The sequence below is a fragment of the Falco cherrug genome, chromosome 8 (assembly GCF_023634085.1).
Source record: "Falco cherrug isolate bFalChe1 chromosome 8, bFalChe1.pri, whole genome shotgun sequence".
NCBI lineage: Eukaryota > Metazoa > Chordata > Aves > Falconiformes > Falconidae > Falco > Falco cherrug.
The window spans coordinates 30735789-30754773 of NC_073704.1; the positions used below are offsets into that span (position 1 = coordinate 30735789).

Below are 18985 nucleotides of genomic sequence, written 5' to 3' on the forward strand. Positions count from 1 at the left end.
CGGGAGCAGAGCTTTTACAAACCTTTATCACTATCATTTTGCCATTTTCCATTGTAGAAGCCTAGGTAGTGGTTTTCCTTCCCCTCATGATCAAATTCATTAATTAAAAATGTCAGATAAGCCCCACTATTCAGCAATCCACAACCTGGGTCTGTGCAGTAGAAGGGCTCCCTACCTAAGAACTGGATACAAAACATATACATCACCTGCAATAACCAAAACCCCTACACCTGATTCCTGTCTGTGTTGCACTCCAATGCCCTCTCCTGATACCCAGTCATTAACACAATGCACATCATTTTACTGATGGTCTGATGGAAAAATTAGATAAAAGACACAGGCGGCTCAATATGTGCATTATTTTGATGAGAACAAAGAGTGCTTAGGACACTGCCTATTTTCCAAGATAACTTGGGACCAAGTGTTTTAAAGGCAAGAAATATGCTCTTTCTACCTCACAGTGTATTTCACTCCGAGCTTCCTTTAAAAAAAAACAACTATGAATGACAAGACTACCTTCTAGGATACCGTCTCCTCAGAGCAGGGTTCTTGGTTTAATTTAGAACTCGTTCGGTACCAAAGTGTGGGTGCTTATGGAAAAAAAATAATAATAAAAAATGTGTTTTGGCAATCTAGACAGATTGCTTAGATTTATAGACTGCAACTAGGGTGAAAATGTTAGCACTGGGCAGCTAAAAGCAAGAACATAATTAACCAGTTTGCTAATACTTCATGACTAAAAGCCGACAGGGTTTTATAATTGATAAATTGTAGATTAAACGATGCAAGTCTAAAGTAAGTTACCAGTGCTGTCTGGTGACATGGTATCTGAAGGCATGACAGACCTCCTCTCCCCCACCTAATGCCACAGATTGAAGCCAGCAGGAGGGAGAGAGGAAAGAAGTGCTTTTTGGAGGAAACAGCTTCCCTCCTCAGTTAAGGCCTGATCCCAACAGATGCCAAATTCTGTTCTACTCAGAAGGACAGTGTTTCCAATGTATACTAAGGGAAGTGTAGGAAAAAAATATAATAGCCTTAGAAAATACCTTAAAGCTCCAGTAAGAATGCAAGTGAAATGTCTCATCCACTTCTTTAAATTTAAAAGAAAACCAAATGTTCATTTAGAGCTGCTGGGGAATTAAAATTATTTAAATGAGTAATCCAAGAAAGGAATAGCCACTTAATACTATAACAAAGCACAGGCACGCTCACAAACCACAGAACCGGCCATCCACATCCAACTCCAAAGCTCAGCTTTATGTGACATTTATTCAGTGTTTGGTATTTATATTGTATTTTCAGCCTCCTGTTCAGCTGCTAAGTCTATAGCCACCTTTGCAGTCCCTCTCTATATCAAACCTCAGAGGCTTCAATTCTTTTGCTGCCCTTAGTGGCAAAACCTCTTGGGCACATGTCCAGGTTGCAGCCCTTTTCTATCCAACTGCATATCTGACAGCATCAGCTCTACCCAGCATCTCTAAGAGGAATTTCCTCCAGAGATCTTGTGACTCGTAACTGATCAGCATGACAACCTCTTGTTCTCTCCAGCTTCTTGACAGTAAACTCATTGTTTATTCCTTTTACTACACAACCAGAGAAAATGGTCAAAGTTAAGAAACATCTGCATATGGAAGTCAGTTTTGTGTAAGCTTTCTTCTCCCTTTGTAATTGCTGGTGTGCTCCAGGTGGCCATCAGATAGATGGGCTAGAATGCTGCATTTTCTCTGCCGGAAACACAACTTCTGTAGTTGCTGCCCACCCTTTATCCCACCTCAGAAAAATAAATCTTCTAGCATGGCTGGAACTAGATGGGTAGGGATTTCCTGATTAATAGCACCTTCATTGTTCTTGTAATGAATGCTGGTACTCTCTCTGGAGGTATCTTATCTCTGTCAATGCTTAATCCCCCGATTGTATTTTTTCCCCTCTTACAGCCACATACTGTTTAACTTGTGTAATCAGACAGAATGCTATCACACACACAAACTTAGGTAGGTAAAAATAATTCACACAAATAATACTGCTAGCTGCTATGTTTTCTGTTTCAAGTGTGTGTGCCTTCCACATCCATATGCTTCAGGAAGCTCCTTAACAAGAAAAGCAAATACAACATCCAAGCAGCTCCCACCAAGTTGCCCTATTTACAGTTCTCACTTCTTTGTATTACAGAACCTTCAGTTTGGGAATCCCCATCCAGGCTGCAGATGTGGCACTAAAGAAAGATAAAAAAGTCGTCATAGTAAGAGGTCTCAAATAGTTTTGAATCTTCCGGATAAACCTCATGGCTTAAATAATCTCAGAAACTCTGAAACAGCCATTTCAGAGTGACACTAAAATATACCTACAAGCAGAAAGTTTCTTTCTTGTACATGTTTCCAGCTCAGTGGCAGGAGTGGTCCCATCTAGTCTTAAGGCAATTAATCTATTGTAAACATGGGAGGAATATTTAGAGAGATCAATGCATTTTTACTTGTATTCTCCTGTTGCTTTCTCTAACCACATCACTGCCTCTGTTTCATCTTGGAAAGTTACCACGAACAGTGATAACAAAGAGAGGCCCTTGTGGAAAAACAATGTTAAGCATACAAGAGTGAGATCAACTATCTTCCAAATGACAGCGGTACATGAAATGTATTACATTATTTCAGACTCTGAGATGGCTTGGCTAATGTCTTCACTAATATATCCTTACAATGCAAATCTTTTATAGCATCATAGGTCTTATTCAGTTATAATACAACCCCTGAAGGTTCGACCCATCTTCCTGAAGACATTTCTAGCTCATATTCACATATAATGGAGGATCCTGGAGACAAAATGATTGCTGCCTAGGGGTTGATGCCTTTAGGAAAAAACAAGATACAGATAGGTGTAACTTCAAGATACAAATGTCAGTTTAAATCCACTCTATATTCCTAGTGACTATAGTTACGTGATGATTCTTGTCTACTTGGTTGGTAGCATCAGTCCATCACTTTCCTACATAACACTCCATCAGTCTCATCAGAAACTTTCCCAGTTGGCATACCCATTTGGCTCTCAAAAAGCACCTACTAATTAATGGAGAGTAGCATCAAAACTATCATTTTACCTGGTAACCCTTGTGTATTAAAACTGAGATGTATTAACAAGTTATCAAGGAAATGTCACATACATACAACGTCTTCCCTATTGGCAATGGGATGCCTTTTACATGTAGTGCAAGAACTGGCTGATACCTCACTGAACTATGGCTGTGAAGACGTGTATCAACATATTAATTCTACACCTCAGTTATCCCATCTGTAGAAAGTGAGTATGTAACATCTGTTTTCCCAGAAATGGCACAGGAATCATTAATCCATGCTGGTAACATGCTCTGAAATCCTAAAATGCCACGCATTTTCCCTCTAACACTTCTTTCACTTTCATCACTGCTCTTGCACTAATTGAACATGAAATAATTTGGTCATGACGCTGTGAAGAAAGCAAATTTGACAGTGTTGTTAAGTTAGATCATGTGATGTAATGCTACCACTTACATAGGAACTGGCAGACCCTCATCTGGAGTCTTTGTGCGGACCCTACATTCTAAGAAAGAGGTAGTCCAACCTAAGAAGGTTGGAAGAGTACAGAAAGAATAGCTACGTGGGGTCTAAAAAAACATGACTTATACTGAACACTTTATAAGAACTGGGTTTGTCTAGCCTAGTGAAAAAAAGAGACTGAAGGGAGATAAGATACTTTAGGCAAAAGGGAGAAAGTGCGCAGCAAAATGTATTTTGGTATGTGGTCAGGAGGGCGAAGGATGTACAGGGCATGAATAAAGCAATGCAGAACCTCTTAAAATGACTAGCAGATCGCCACCCTGGAGCACATTTCCTGTGTCTTCCCTCCCTGGTATGAAACTCTCTCTGTCCATGGATTGACTATGACTTATATTGTGTGGTACAGACAAAAATGAAGTTGTAGTATTTAAAATTGAATGCAAAAATTGTCTTTATCCCGTGGTGTGTTCCTAGATGTCTGAGTGAATTTGGAGGGTTAGATTGAAATTATTTTACTGGTGTTGAGTGATTTTCTTAATGCTTTATACTACAGCATCTTTCATCACAAGACCTTAAATTACTGACAACCACTACAGCCTTACAAAACCTCTGGAGGAAAGTGAGAATTATCACCATTTTACAGATAAAAATACCCCAAGATAGACTGGTTAATTGGCTAATGCTTTAATGCACTCAGGTTTGTGGATATGGAAGCTCAGCTCATGTGAACAACTGAATCATGTATAAGACCAGGACCAAACACACATGCTACAAAGCAAGGAAAGAGAACTGAGACACTTGATTCTTACACGTGTTACCCACCAGGCTTCCTACTGAGAATAAACATGCAAGAAAGAGAGAGTTCCACTATCGCCCAAAATCCCATGTTCTAAAAACAAAGCATGCGGCTAAAAGCAATACATTAGAGAGTAAACAGTGACAACAGAGAGGCAGATGATTGAAGAAGCTAAAAAAGAGAGTTGTGACATGTAATGCCTGTCCACCTCAGTCTCACCTAAATCCACTGTCTTCAGCCCTAGCCTAAACTGGACTATCTTTCCATCCAACACTGCAGAAAGGTACTTTGCATTCCAGTGCAGGGCTGGCCAGTCGTCAACCATGTTACAGAATACTGCAGGTTGCTGTAGAGACATCACAATTTCCTTGGTTTGCTCAGGAGTAAACGGTTTGACATCTTCACCTATGTAAAGAAAGTAAACCAACAGCTTAGACAGATGATTTATGATATATTAAGCGTTACCTCCCATCTCCCACAGCACAGGAAACATTAAGAACACCTTCATTTATGGTTTATCTTTTTATTACATTTGTAGATTTTTTAAAGTCAGACTTCTATTGCAAATGCTGAAAGAACATTCTTACACTGAATTAAGGTTTAAAGCAGTGTATTAGCACACAAAATGTAAAAATAAAAATAAAAATATGTGTGTGCTTATAATTTTCACTTGTAGCTTAGGCAATAAAGCGCTGTAGCAAAACTATTTAGAATTAGGCTAACAATAAAAAAACCTTACAAATAATGTCCAGAGCTTAGAGAACATAAATTTTATGAGTAACAGTCTTTCTGCATGGGATTCTTTCCAAGAAGCATAGTGCACTGTCAGAGATGGCAAACCAGGCTCCTATGCATTCGATTTAAACAAGGAATAGCAGCATAACCAAAACAACTGGTATTTTTAAAGTGTTTTAAAATTTCTTTTCATCTACAGAATTTTAGAAAAAGGAAATTGTGCCAATCCAAGAACTAAACTAACCCAAGATTTCCATTTACTCCTTTGCTGTTTAGAGATTTATATGCCCCACTGAAACTGTCAAGCTGAAATGCTGGCAACCTTGAATAAACTCAGCACTTTCAGAACTACTTTTCTTTAGGGACATATTGAGAAGGAAAACCCGATCTTAAAAAAAAACCAACAACGTAACAGCTCCATAGAGCTGAAGCAGTGGACTACAACTCTGGATCATAAAAAAATCCATTCATTATTTTAACCACTATTGAAGTTAACTCATCCATAATTTGTGTCTGTATAATGCCTAAGATTTAACATACTGAATCGATAGGTATGGTTCCCCATGACTCCTAGCTGCTCATTTAAAACAAACCAACCATTTCACTCACTCTATTTAGGGGTCAAATTATAGCCTGATATGCGCGATGGGTTAAATAAATGCAGGGCAAGAATATTCCCTGTACTGCTGGGTGCTGATGCTGCCTCTCACTCCTTCCTGTGTGTGGCTGGTGGGACAGGTAGTGGAGAACCAGCCAGACACAGGGCAGCCCTGCGGAGCCAGCTGGGGGAAACACAGAAGAGAACCAAGCAGGAACAAGGTCTTTAGGACTGTTTAAAACATAACAGTTTAAAATATATGAATGCTGAAGTGTGAATGGCAGGAATAAGAGGAGCTCTGTGCATGCTGTATGCTGTATGTCTTTGGTATCTTTTCTGAGTTCCCCTTTTGACAGAGTTTATACTCCAGCATAGCTGTACTTTTTAGTTTTCTGAATTAAGTTGCTGTCTTCACACAAATTCAGTGGGAGGTATCAGCATCGGGGCTTCCTACAGTCAAGGGGTCCCATCTCCCAAGGACTTTCAGGGAAACTAAATCCCTCTCTCCTTTCACTCATGAAAACTCCACCTTGAAGCTTTAAAACGAAAGACCTCCAATATTTGTTTCTTCATAGAACATAAAATTTTTAAATGGCTTCCTTTTTTTAAGGCAGATGATAGGAGGGAGTTTGGGGTTTGGTTTGTTTTCCATGTCTCCTCTCATATGCAGAGCAACACTTGACAGGATGGTGTTGCTGTGACACAGAGATATCTATGACACTTGGACTTCAGTCTCACGCTCCAGCAACTTGCACAACCAGGACATAAGGAGGCCTCACAGGGACCGTATGTCTTACCATATGGTCTTCCCTACCCCTAGAAAGGGATCTCTGGGGGTTCCTGAGCAATAGGTTAGTATACCTAGCGAGAGCAAGTCCAGAGAAGGCAGGAAGGCCATCTGCAGACACAACGGCACGTGCTGGGGCAGCCACCAGGAGCTGGCTTTACACATGGTAAAAGGTTAAAGCTCAGCACGTTTTTTCACAGTGATGCTGTTCAAAGCCTAAGGCAAGACTCGGTCCAGATCCGAACACTTGCATGGCGTTTATAAAACTTCTGTCTTTATTCCATGCGATTATAGTCTCATACAGAGGCAGCTTTCACGATGCAGGAGCTGGCTGGCCTTACATACCTTTCAGATTTTCCAATTCATAAAAATGAAATTATACCTGCTTAAGCTAAATTTATCACCCCACGGCTGTCTTTTTGACTACTCGATTGTTCTTGTTTTAATGGCACTACATTTAATTATTTTTAGAGGATGTAAATCCAAAGAAATGCAAGAAATTGGTGGCACTTTTTTGGAGGATTGTGTAGAGGTGAGTTTATTGCAAAAGCTTCAGTTTTCTCCTGTAATGTCAGTCAACAGTTGGGATGAGCTAAAAGCAGAAATTTTACTCGGAGAGACAGGAAGGCTCACTGAAGCCAACTGTTGATGTGGTGTGGCTTTCTCATGTGATTTCCACATACATATTGTGCTTTCGAAAGGTGTGGTCTCCACCACAGTGAATATACAGTAGGAAGCTCAGAGCTAAAGCTACTGGGAGAGGTTGTATCAACGCCAAACAAAAAACCACAGTTAAGACTAAAGAGCCTATCCTCTACTGAATGTTATCTGGGGGGTTTTGTCATGTCATCACACTTTAATCAGTTGTAAACCTATTTCTCTACAAAATTTAGAAACAATGAAAGAAGACAGTCTGTCGTAGTAAGATGCTTATCATCCCTATCTTCAAACAGTATTAAAATCATTGTTAAATGAGAATATATCTTTTCCTGATAGAGATAATCACATACAATACATGATATAATCAGCAATGAAGTTTGAAATGTTTTAGAAAATTTAAAGCATTAGATAAATAAACATCAGGGGTTTTTTTGCAAAGAAATGGGGATTCTTGCTGATTTTGTGCGAAGACTGTTTGTCTTGCTTCAGTTTTATGTATTCCTTACTGAGAACAGCAGTCAGCTAAACATAATTCTTTCCCCATATTTTTCATGCATATCTGAACACCTGTTAGAGAGAAGGCACATGATAGAAGGTAAATATCATATACTACATCAAATAGATGTTATGATAATTTGAAGAACTCTGCTCATGACCAACAGAGATTTCAGATGGAACTATATGCTGTAGGAGTGGTTAAAAGTAATTAAGAGATATCTGAAGATAGCTCTTGGAAGACAGATTAGAAGAAAAATCTGTAGTTTAAAATAATAATAACCTTTTCCTTAGTTATTGTTGTCATAGCTTCACAAAGACCTCATAAGTGGGGCTCTTGGTTCTCGGCACTTCCTAACCCGAAATTGATGATAACTGGTTCCTAGGCAAAACCCGAGGCTGTACAGCATATGTAAGTGCATACAGTTTGGACAACTGTGCATTAAGTAAAAGGTGTATAAATAAAATGTGTTGCAAAGAAACAAAGTATCTATGGCACATCTTGGGCATTACATATCAAATTCCTATGGGAGACCAGGTAGCCGGAGAGAACAGAAATGCATATTCCCTTTGAAAAGAAAAGCTCTGTTGGAGTCTTCATTTTCTCTGTTGTACTCTGATCCAAAAGAGAAAAGGAATACTTTAAATTAGTTCCATCAGCCTCAACAAATGATGTGGCTTCACAGTACAAAAGGAAGCAGGAATAATTTGTCTCATGTTTTGACTTTACACAACACATGTATAGAATCCAACCAGGAACTGAAAAAACGAATGAAGTTTTAGCTCAAGTTTTGTGACTGTGACAGCTTATATAATTGGCGAAAAACGTAGGTGTTCTTTAGAATGATAACACATTGCAAAACAGAGATCTTCCAATTAAAAACCCAAAGCTCTCCAGTCATTTTTACATGAAATGTTGTCAAATATGAAGACTCATCCAGACTCAGTACTGAGGGCAGGTAAAAGAAAAGCGATGAATTGGCTACGTATACTTTCCAGCACACTTTGTGCTTCTAAGATAGAAAATAATTTAATGTTTCTGATTAACAATTTTTCTGAATAACTGAGCAGGGTTTGGGAATAAAGAGTTTTAACACAGCAGGCAGTCTGACAAAATTGGACTTGATCAAAGTTGTTCAGAAGTTAAATGTACTGTCATTAAAAAGCTAAATGTACTGTCATTCATTGAAAATAATTTAGTGTATTAGAAGAGTTCATTAGTACATTGTAGCGGGCTTCTGCCAAAACACCCTGCTGCTTAAATATGAGACTTAATTGAGAGGTATTAAATTTTTTTTCTGAAAGAGTACAAGGAAATCCTGGTAACGTATTTGGTATAAACACGGTCAAATTGTTTTTCTTGTAAATCTGTAATGTTTCATTATCCTTATTTCTTAAAAAAAAATACAAAAAGTTAAAAGAAAAATTTGGCATTTTGAATACATTAACACAGTGCAGCTGGGTCACTCAAAAAATGAACTAACCTCCAAAATCTTAACTATCCAACAACTAGGAGTGGGAAAGAGAAGGTATGGGGGAGCATGGGGAAATGCCCCAAACCAAAGAGAAGTGACTTGGTTTGGAGGTCAGACTTAATGATTTCACACTACATTAACTCTGTAGATTAAAAAACAACTTCAAATAATCTGCATGTGATTACAACATTATGCACTATAATCAGCCTACTCTGGGCAAACAGGATGCATCTAAATATACACAAGTAGTTTCAGGATTTATCACATGAACATTTAGGTAATACTTCCTGACCACTTTATTGCTGTTACTATTATTTTTGACTGTGGGAATGCCAATACTGCAGTTGCAGCATAGCTGGGGGGCATCTAACCTAGATTTGCATAGATATTTTGGCTAGTGAAGGATAGTTAGCAGTCCCATGTAGCCTCTCAGGATAGACTGGTCTGCACCTGTAAGACTGGCACCTGAAGCTTACTCTGGTAGCCTGAAGCCAACACACCCTTCCTTGCCCTCTGTGTCTGCTACTGTGGAAGGAGGGTGTGAAAAGAAAAGAAAGAGGCCAGAAGAGGAATTTGTATTTTCATGCACTTTACAGTCCTCCTGTGGCAGGGCTGAGCATCTCACAGTTTTTCTTACACCAAGTGTGAGTGACTCAAGACATGAAGCAAGATAAGAGTGTGGGCTATGCCCTCAAACCTCAAACTGTCCCTCTGATAGAGAAAAGAAAATAGCTGCCAGACTTCTTAGGGGTGGAGTAAGAGGTTGAGCCCAGAATACAGCACTGGGAGTGACTTCCCACCCCTGCTGTAAATGACAGCAGACCATCTCAAGTGTACATTTATGAAATTCCTCCGTAAATCCCTTAGAGCTCTTCCTAGAAAGCTCCTCCTGAACCCCCTGCCAGCTTCATGCCCGTTGTCTCTTCTCCTCCAGTTCCGTAGCGCACTTTTAGAACACAGCCGTGTCAATTTTCAACGAACTAACTTAATGCTGAATGACCTCAGCTCCTCTGGTCTCTTCTAGTGGAAGCAAAGCCTTCCTTTCCCTCCTTGTCCTTACAGCCTCTGCCTGCATCTTCTGCCACTTGAAATACACACTCCCACTTGCCAAACCCAGGAACAGCAGGATATGTACAACTGACAGAAGTCATAGTAGATGTATTTCCAATGAACTTTATACATATATTACTGGTAAATTTGCTGAAAGCAAAGTGAAACACAATGAAACTGCAGCACTCGTCAGATAAATGGTATTTTATTTTATTTTATTTTGGAGGAAAGGACTATGGTCTTTGATCAAAACCTTCCATCAGGATACAAAAGTTTCTCCAAAGGAAAGGCAGTTCTTCCTTAAGCTAGGCTGCTACAATTCTACCTTTCTGTCTGTTTGGGGTGTAAATTACACCCACCTGCTGCTAAGGGATGTAATAGCAAAAGCCATTTCTTCCCAATACCTCATCCACACTGATACACGTTTTTCACAACATTTCCTAACAGCTGGGAAATCTGATACAAAACTTAATACTAATATAACATTACGATTGAAGGTAAGGGAACTGGTACATCAGGGAATCAACATCCATATTTCTAAGAAAAAAAGAATTTGTTCATGTTTTAAGTAAAGTTTATTTCTTTTTTTTTCCTATTCCTTATTAGCAGTAAATATGAATGCACTATATTAAATTCACTGTCAGAAACTGTAACCATTTATGACTTTATTGTCCTATCCTGCAAACTTGCCTGGTAAGAACTTCAAAATGACAGCAATGAAAGAATCAAAATCTTCTAAAATAAACCATTATTCCATAAGCTACTGTAGTGATAGTCAATAGTATTTTAAAAATATGTTTTCTCCCAAAAGCCATTGTAATAAATAGTCAATAATACAACTGAGCCTTTTGCATTTGATGGGGTTACGGTGGAAGCATGCATGACTTTGTTCACTATTATGCTACATAGGATACAAATTATGATTAATGACTGAGTCACTTAGAGGTATAATTGTCAGAATTACAATACACTTCAAAAGAATAAAAGAAGTATTTTGGAATTACATAAATTATTGAATTGAAAGAAAACAGAGAGACCTAGCATGTGAACCTCAAGAACAGTTTCTGAAGTGCACAATAACCAACATGCACAACCAGGGTATTAGATTCAGAGACTGCCATTACTATAGGAATATTAAACAAAAAGCATGGCTATTATTGCATCTGTTTATATTATTCAAATTCTTTCAGCAGGGCTAAAACAAGCAGAAGTGAGCTTAACCTTTGTTTCACGTTGCTATTTCTCTTTATAAAGGTTGTCATGTAGCAACATGAAATTTGTCTGTGAAAAACTTAACTGTATGTTTTGCATCTTGGGGTTCTTACAAGGAACATAAACTCTTGCTTTGACGTAACGTAGAGCTAAGGATACATTCAGCCTAATACAGCTCACCAAAATGTGAACTACCAAGCTCTTCTAATTTAATTTTCAACTTTAACATGTCATTACTGTTAGGTTCTGTTTTTTAATATAAATATTAAAGATAAAAGAAACTGTTTTTACTGAAAAAGCACAGCCTTGTTACATAGAAGCTTATCTTTCACAACTTTACAATACAACAAGCTGCTGCTAGTGGTGTCAATGTATCTTTACCATCTTCCCTCCAGAGATTTTCTTTCTCTTTTCTTTTTCAAGTAACAACTGCCTGCAAAGTTTCTTTATCTGTAAACACCAAGAGCTAAATATCAGAAAAGATCAAGGCCCAAGTCTCCACTCAGATGTGCAAGAACTCTTGTTCTAATCGGCTGCACCTGCTTTTCTGGAAACTGAAGGTGACCTTTAATTTTAGAAGAAACCATGCCAGTACTGCTGCTTTGAATTTGCTAAGTTCTTTGCAAGATGCAAAATTTAAGAAAACTCAGTATTTGTCAACCTATTAGTATATTTGTAAAAGTCCTTTCAGTAAAGGAGTTTCAGTATTTTCAGATTCCTTTTCAACATTAATGTCACTACATCAACCACTGACAAATTGAGTATTAGTATTAGAAGCAATACTGTCTTCTATATCCAGTCTTCAAAAGCACATGATACTTGGAATTTTAAGATAACCCCCTGAACATTATCAAAACAATAAAATTGTAAAAAGTTAAAGTTGCACAAAATGCCAAGACATCCAAACTGCCTTACCATCACTCTTGCTGAAATACTCTAATAGAAATCAAACTCTGGTGCTACCATCTCTACTCCCAATCAATCTCATAGCGTCTGTGATCACAAAGCATATAATAATTTAATCTTAAATCACATATGCCCCTGTTCAGAAAAACACAGACCTGGAAATAATCCATTTAGCCTCTTCTTTCTACACAGAATTACATGACAAAGAGTCACATTACCAAACAGAGACACAACATTTTGTGAGCATTACATCTTCAATATGGACCTGATCCCAAACACGTACCCCCAGTGAGGTCTTCAGAAGACCCATTTGAAGAGCACACAGCATACCTAGTGCATGACAGCCAAGCGTGACTAGCCAGAACAATAGAAACAAACTCCTTAATGCCTACATCATGAATTATATCAGAGCAATTATTAAACTACTCCTTGCAGCTTCAGTCTAAGACAATAGGAAAACAATTACAAAGTCTGATCAGAAATGAGAAACATATTCACCAGTGACACAACGGGCAGACCAGTACCAAAGCACTGTGACTAGCTCTTCTTGCTGGCATCAGGGACAATGAGATCTGCACGGAGGCAGTCCTAGCCCAATGAGACAGGTGATTTTCACCTTGTATTCCCAACTCAAGCCTAACATCCTCATGTGAATCTGTTCATTTTCATAATTCTCAGGTTTTCAGGAAGACAGAAAACCATCAGTCTTTGAAGCAGGATTTCCCTAACACAACTTTGGGATGCAAAATACTCTACTGATGTTGTTTGCAGTCAGTGGCCCTGAATAAAATGAAAGAACATAAGGACCGTAGCCTGCTGATGTTGGAGCTTCAAAATAATGTCCCTAAAATACCCAAGATGCTGAGCCTGAGGGCTGTCTCAGTGAGGTAGGGAAGCAGCCATCAAAATGAGTTTGGACGAAAGACATCATGCAGTTTCCACCTCCCCCTCAAAGATACAATCATTATCTGCATGTTCATCGTTAAGCAGGTGATGAATGGCAGAACAAGCAGAAATGGAGTACAAAATGCTTTAAATGTACTCAAAGCCCAAGTCAGGTGTGACTTTTGCATACTCCTTTTGAGAGCTACAGCAAAGAACTTACAGTGTTGTCTACGGGTGATCTGGTGAGACTGATTTCCTTGGCCAGCCACAAAGGTGGACTCCACAAGAAAAAGGAGCTACCCCACATCTCCCTACAGGACCTAGCAACGGGCTCTGGCTCACCGCAAATCTGAAGTCATCACCACTACAGCAGTCACTTTGCAATGTGTATATACTCAGCCTGCAAACAAAAGGTATAAAAGAATGCCCACTGGATACCACTGACATCTAAATTTAAGAACAAACCTGTTCCGCTTTCATAAGCTGAAGATGTGTCTGTATTTTTGTTCCTTGTTGATACTAGTAAAAAGAAAAAGGAAACACTGTAAAAGCATTTTCCTCCTGAAGTACAAGGAAATCATTATATGATGTTAGAGCTGGAAGTCTACCTGCCTCTCAATAAAAAAGAAAGGTGAGAAAAGATGCTGAAAGGTACAAAATGCACAGACTGGAAGGTGCCCAAACCGAGCCCAAAACAGCTCAGATCCCAAACAACCTGTTCCTAAGCTACTAAAAGGAAAAGGATGTCAAAAGTCAATGAGGGAAGAACAGGATTTGCTCACACCTCACACGCTCACCTTCAAAAGCGTTGTTCAAGACAAGGGGTGTAAAGAAGAGAACCATTCCAGCTCTCTGCTACACTAGTACTGTTTATGGCAGCTCTCAAACTACACTGTCACAACTCCAGCTGAAGTCTAGAAGTTGAGGGAAATCCCTGGAAAACAGGCCTCTTTTTGGATGCTGGAAGGAAACTCAGAACTGGCTAAATGCCACTTTCGAATCTTTGAATGAATTTCGGGTCCTGACCATGTTGTGCCAAAATGCTTCTAGCCTTTTTAGGGTAAGCAATCAATTGCTACTTGTCAGATTGCAAGATATGAGTTGATACAAGAAAGTACATGACTGTACACATGGTGTTAGGAATTGCTGGGAGAGAGGCATGAGAAACAAGGGGATGCTGAAGCTCGTTGAACCTCTCTGAAGAAAGCCACATGGGAGAGCAAATCTGTCAAAACCCTGAAAACTGGAGAGAGCAAATGGCACTTCCTAATGTGCTAAGAGCTGGGGTTTGACCCATGGTGGGGATACTCTCCTGGATTGGACTCAGCTCAGCCATTACATCACAGGTGTGTTTAAGCTGAATTAGAATCTCCAGATACCTCGAGGTTATAACCAACCTGTCAAAACCTTCAGTTTATCTTAATAAGCCAGGCTTAAATCAGCACAGTCTAGGCGCCAACTCATAAGCGGAACAGCCAGGCCTGCCTCAGGGATGGGATGAGCATTTGGCGGCAATTAACAGCATCAGCCATATAATTTTTACTTGTCACCACTAGTCTATCAGAGCTCCTGGCCACCAGCTCCTCCTAAGATGAATTCCAGAAGGTTTCAGGCATGAATACAGAGACGCAACCACCTTGAGAGCTTTCAGGTTTGAAACGGAGGCACCTATCAATGGATACACTATTATGGTTGGGCAATTATTAACTAGATGGGCTTCTGTATCACAGTTTTGGGTCCAGACACCATCAAGTCCACGCAAGTCTTGCTAAAGGCGTGAAAGTTCTGGGCCAGGAGAAAAAATAATCTTTCCACTTGCCTGAATATATGTGCACTTCATCTGATAATATTCAAATCTCTTTAGCTACATTATAATGAGGTTAAAGCAAGAAAAGATTTCCCCACCCCAAATATTACAAATGTCAGTAATGAGAACAGTAAAAATGTCACCACATGGAGAAAAAGAGTGAAATTAGCATATTTAGAGAAGTATTATACCCATGAGTGAAATAATGCAATCAGCTAGCTGCAAGATAAAGCTAATTTGGTTTCCAACAGTTTATCAACAATGCACTGCTCCTTTACATTAACAAATTTAAACAGCACCATATCCTGCAAACAAGAATAATTCACACAGAATATTACACTGTGTTAATTAAATAGCTGGAATAGAAAAGGTCAGGACATGACTGAAAGATGCGCATATGGGTTGTGAAGCCATGAAAAGATGAAGCGATTTCAAATCAAGCAATTAAAATGAATTATTTAAATCATGATTATGTCAGCAATAAATACACCTAGATTTTCCGAGCCTATTTTGACAGCTCCTTTCTTTTGTTGCTCTTTCTCAGAAATTTCTCTTTCTTGCTGACCCACACAAGTGAAAATATCTTTAAACCCATCATAAGATGGGGTGACTTGGACAAGTTATCAGAGTTATCCTGCTTATGTTCCAGTTTTTGTTTTACTACACAGCTAGTATGAGGCAAGTTTTGCAGTTAAAGGACACTGCAAAGCCCCACTTGCCTTATTTCTGGGTGGGCTTTCTGCCACTAGAACAACGAAGAAACACAACTACTACAGTTAATAGAAAAATGTTCAAAGAGATAAATATTTTTTCACTTTGTTTACTTCTGCAAATGACAGCACTTTTTCTTTGGCACAATGCCACTGAATCACTTAAATTATACTAGTAACATAGCCATTTTAAATTGAAAGATCATTTTGGCATGGGCTGAACTATGCTGAGGTGGTAATGTACAAAAAAGACCTAGTAAAACAGGGAATTAATCTTACTTGGAGCCCCAAACCCCTACTGGAAAATCCATCGGTCAGGACCATATCTGAATCTTGTCCTCTATTTTTTACAGCATTTTTGTCATTACAGTTGTACACGGCAAGCTCAAATTGGTTTGATACTATCCGTATATATGTGTGTCCATCCCATTATTTAATTGTGCATGACTTTTATTTTTCCTGGGGAATTTCCTTAACTTTTCTAGACAAAAATCTCATTTTCTTTTTGATCACAGTTCTGCTGACTTCAATGGGTAAAAATTCATTTTGCACCTTCAGTGCAACTTCTGATTCGGACCTCGGCCTAACCAACAAAGCTGTGTGGGCTGAACAAAATGCACGGTCCAAATGTCTGGGGAAGGATGTCACGGCAGCGTGTACCTGTGGCTGCAGACCCCTGGTGCTGGCAGCACCGTGGAGCCCGGCAGACACCCCACCTCCCTCCACGCCGCCGAGCGGCACCCAGAGCGGCACCCACGGCGGGTCTCAGGCCCGACCCGCTGCCCAGTGCTCCCCGGTCAGGCACATCGGTCGGGCCAGCCTCCAGACTTCTGGGCAGAACGCCTAAGCAAGCCAAACCGAAATACCCAATTTTTGCCGGGAAGATGAAGCATTGTGCAGCACACGAGCCATTAATTTTATGACACGCGCAGATGGCAGATATACAGATACCCACACAACCCAACGGCTCTGATATATACTTCAATCTTTTTAATGATAATAGTTTCTAATGAGCTTCGCGTAGCCCACATGACGGTATATTCACCCGAATTACTTTACCACGGATTTCAGCGCAGGCTGTAAAAAACTACTACTTTCCCCCCACGGTTCGGCCCACGGCTGCCCTGCATCCACCTCACCACAAGGACAATCTACTTCTCCCGTCAAAATGACGGAGAGCGCGGAGAAGCGCCGCGGCAGCGCTCACCGGCATGGCGGCCCCCGCGCCGGCTGAAGGGCCGGCTCGCCTCTGCCCCGGCCACCGCAGCGGGAACGGGCCGGCGGCCGGGGGGGACGTTTCGGAGGAGGAGCCGGAGCAGAGGCACGGCCGCCCCGCTCCCGCCCCCGCTTCGCCCCCTCCCCGCTCCCGCCCGCCGGCCCGCGGCCCAGCGGAGCCCAGCCGTGCTGCCGGGCCGGGCCTCGCCGCGCAGTCGGGCCCAGGACGGCAGCGCCCTCCGCAGCTGGAGGGGCGAGGAGCACCTACCCGGCGCGGGAGGACGGCGGCTGCCCGCCCCGGCCATGCTCCTCCGGCTCTCCCTCCGGGGCGGCTCTGGCGGGCTCCCCTCGGCGGCACCGCCCTCACTAACGGAGGGGGGAGCCCGGCCCGGGAGAGCGCCAGGCCCGCTGCACCCTGCCGCGCGGGGCGGAGCCGTGACGGCCGGGGCTGACGGTGGCCCCGAGGCAGGGGCTCCCCGACCCCGCCGGTGACACCCGGGGCCCCAGCGGCGCCTCCCACGGGCCGCCCCGCTCCTGCCCCGGAACCCCGCTCCCCGCTGGGCGGCGGCCTCCCCGCCCCGCACAGGCCCCGGCCGGCCGCCAGCGCGGCTCCCTCCCCGCGGGCAACGGGCCCGGCTCTCCTCCCTGGCGCCGCTTCCCTCCTCCCCTCGCCGGCGGAGGAAGGAGGCGGCCGCCGGCCGTCTCCGACCGCGCATGCGGCTGTGCTGGGCCGGGGCAGCGCCGCCGCGCTCGGGGGTTGAAGTGTGGGTGTCCCTGCCCCCGTCCCCTCCTCCCCGGCGGGCCCCCGCAGATGGGCTTGGGCTGGAGTAGCGCGGAGGAGCGGCAGCCCCTCCTGCCGCCGCCGCCGCAGCAGCAGCAACAGCGGCGGCGGCCGCAGCCGCGGGGGCCGGCGGGGGGCCCGGCGGTGCCGGTGCGGCGGCTGGCGCCCTTGGCGGGCCGCGTTTACGGGCGGCGGTGGCTGGTGCTGCTGCTCTTCTCGCTGCTGGGCTTCGCGCAGGGCCTGGTGTGGAACAGCTGGGGGCCCATCCAGAACTCGGCCCGCCTGGCCTTCGGCTTCAGCGGCTGGGACATCGCCCTGCTCGTCTTCTGGGGGCCTATCGGCTTCGCGCCCTGCTTCTTCTTCATGTGGCTCATGGACAAGAAGGGTGAGCGGGGCCGGGGGCGGCCGGGCCGGGGGGTCGAGACTCCCCACCCCACTCCTCGATGTCTTACCCCGGGCCCGTCGGGGACACCGTGGCGTGGACCCCGCGGTGAGGGGCGGTGTGGCAGCCCTGAGGCCAGGGGAGGGGGCGGCAGCCTCGGAGCTGGTGGCCTCGCTCGTCAAAAGGCATGAGTAATACTTTGAAGGCATCGTGGGTGTAATTTTCAGTACGCTGCTCAAACAAAGGCGCGTCCAATGCCACTCACAAGGATGGTACTTAAGCAGTTCCTAAAATTAAGAGGAATTATGGCCCCTCACACCGGGGCTGAGGGGTAGGTCTGGAGGAGATGTGCTCCCGGCTGTCATCGCCATGCTGTCATCGCCATGCCAGCATTTGACCTGGAGGTGGTCATGTTGTCCGGTAATGCTGGCTTCGCCATGCTGGCGTTTGACCTGGAGGTGGTCATGTTGTCCGGTTATGTGCTGTGAAACAAACACCCGCGTTGAGGTAATGCCAGTGCTCCGGGCAGTGGCTGTATCTTGAAAGAGATACTTTTATGTCTAAAAGCAGACTGGACCCAAAGGCTGTGGCTTGCTTTTAGTTGCACGAGGGTGGTGCAAAGACAGAGAACGTAAAACCAGAAGAGCTTCAGGGCTTCCGAAGATGAGTACAAGGGAGAGTTGCCCAATTTGTGTTCAGGCTGTTGCGTCTCGCTAGCCAGCTTCTGAAAAGGGTGTTTGTCGCTGGAGAGCTTCTCCAGGGCCTGTGCAGCTGGTCCGGGGTCACCTCTGACACTGCTCTGCCATGTACCTGTGTTTGCAGATCTGAGCTTTTGGGCCTAAATCCACAGAAGCATTTAGTCTTTTAATTCCTGTTTAAACAGGCCTCTAAACAGGAGATAGGAGCCCACGTACCCTTGTGGCTCCTGTGTTAAGTGCTACCCATTCCATTTATTTAGGATTTA

General features: G+C 42.8%; 2 protein-coding genes across 4 annotated transcripts in view; one reads left to right on the forward strand and one right to left on the reverse strand.

Annotated features, from left to right (window-relative positions):
- Nucleotides 1-17574, reverse strand: part of HSPBAP1 (HSPB1 associated protein 1) — a 38073-nt gene extending 20499 nt beyond the window's left edge. For 2 of the 3 annotated variants that reach the window (XM_055717584.1, XM_055717583.1), the window contains exons 1-2: nt 17127-17574; nt 4543-4728 (exon numbers count right to left, since the gene is read on the reverse strand). In XM_055717584.1, the coding sequence (XP_055573559.1) occupies nt 4543-4728; nt 17127-17574 (634 nt within the window). The remainder of the gene's footprint in view (nt 1-4542; nt 4729-17126) is intronic. The other variant, XM_055717585.1, reaches the window with a different exon arrangement.
- Nucleotides 17575-17669: 95 nt separating this feature from the next.
- SLC49A4 (solute carrier family 49 member 4) overlaps nt 17670-18985 on the forward strand; it is a 74184-nt gene continuing 72868 nt past the window's right edge. Inside the window, exon 1 of the mRNA XM_027804704.2 lies at nt 17670-18024. Within this exon, the coding sequence (XP_027660505.2) occupies nt 17670-18024 (355 nt within the window). The remainder of the gene's footprint in view (nt 18025-18985) is intronic.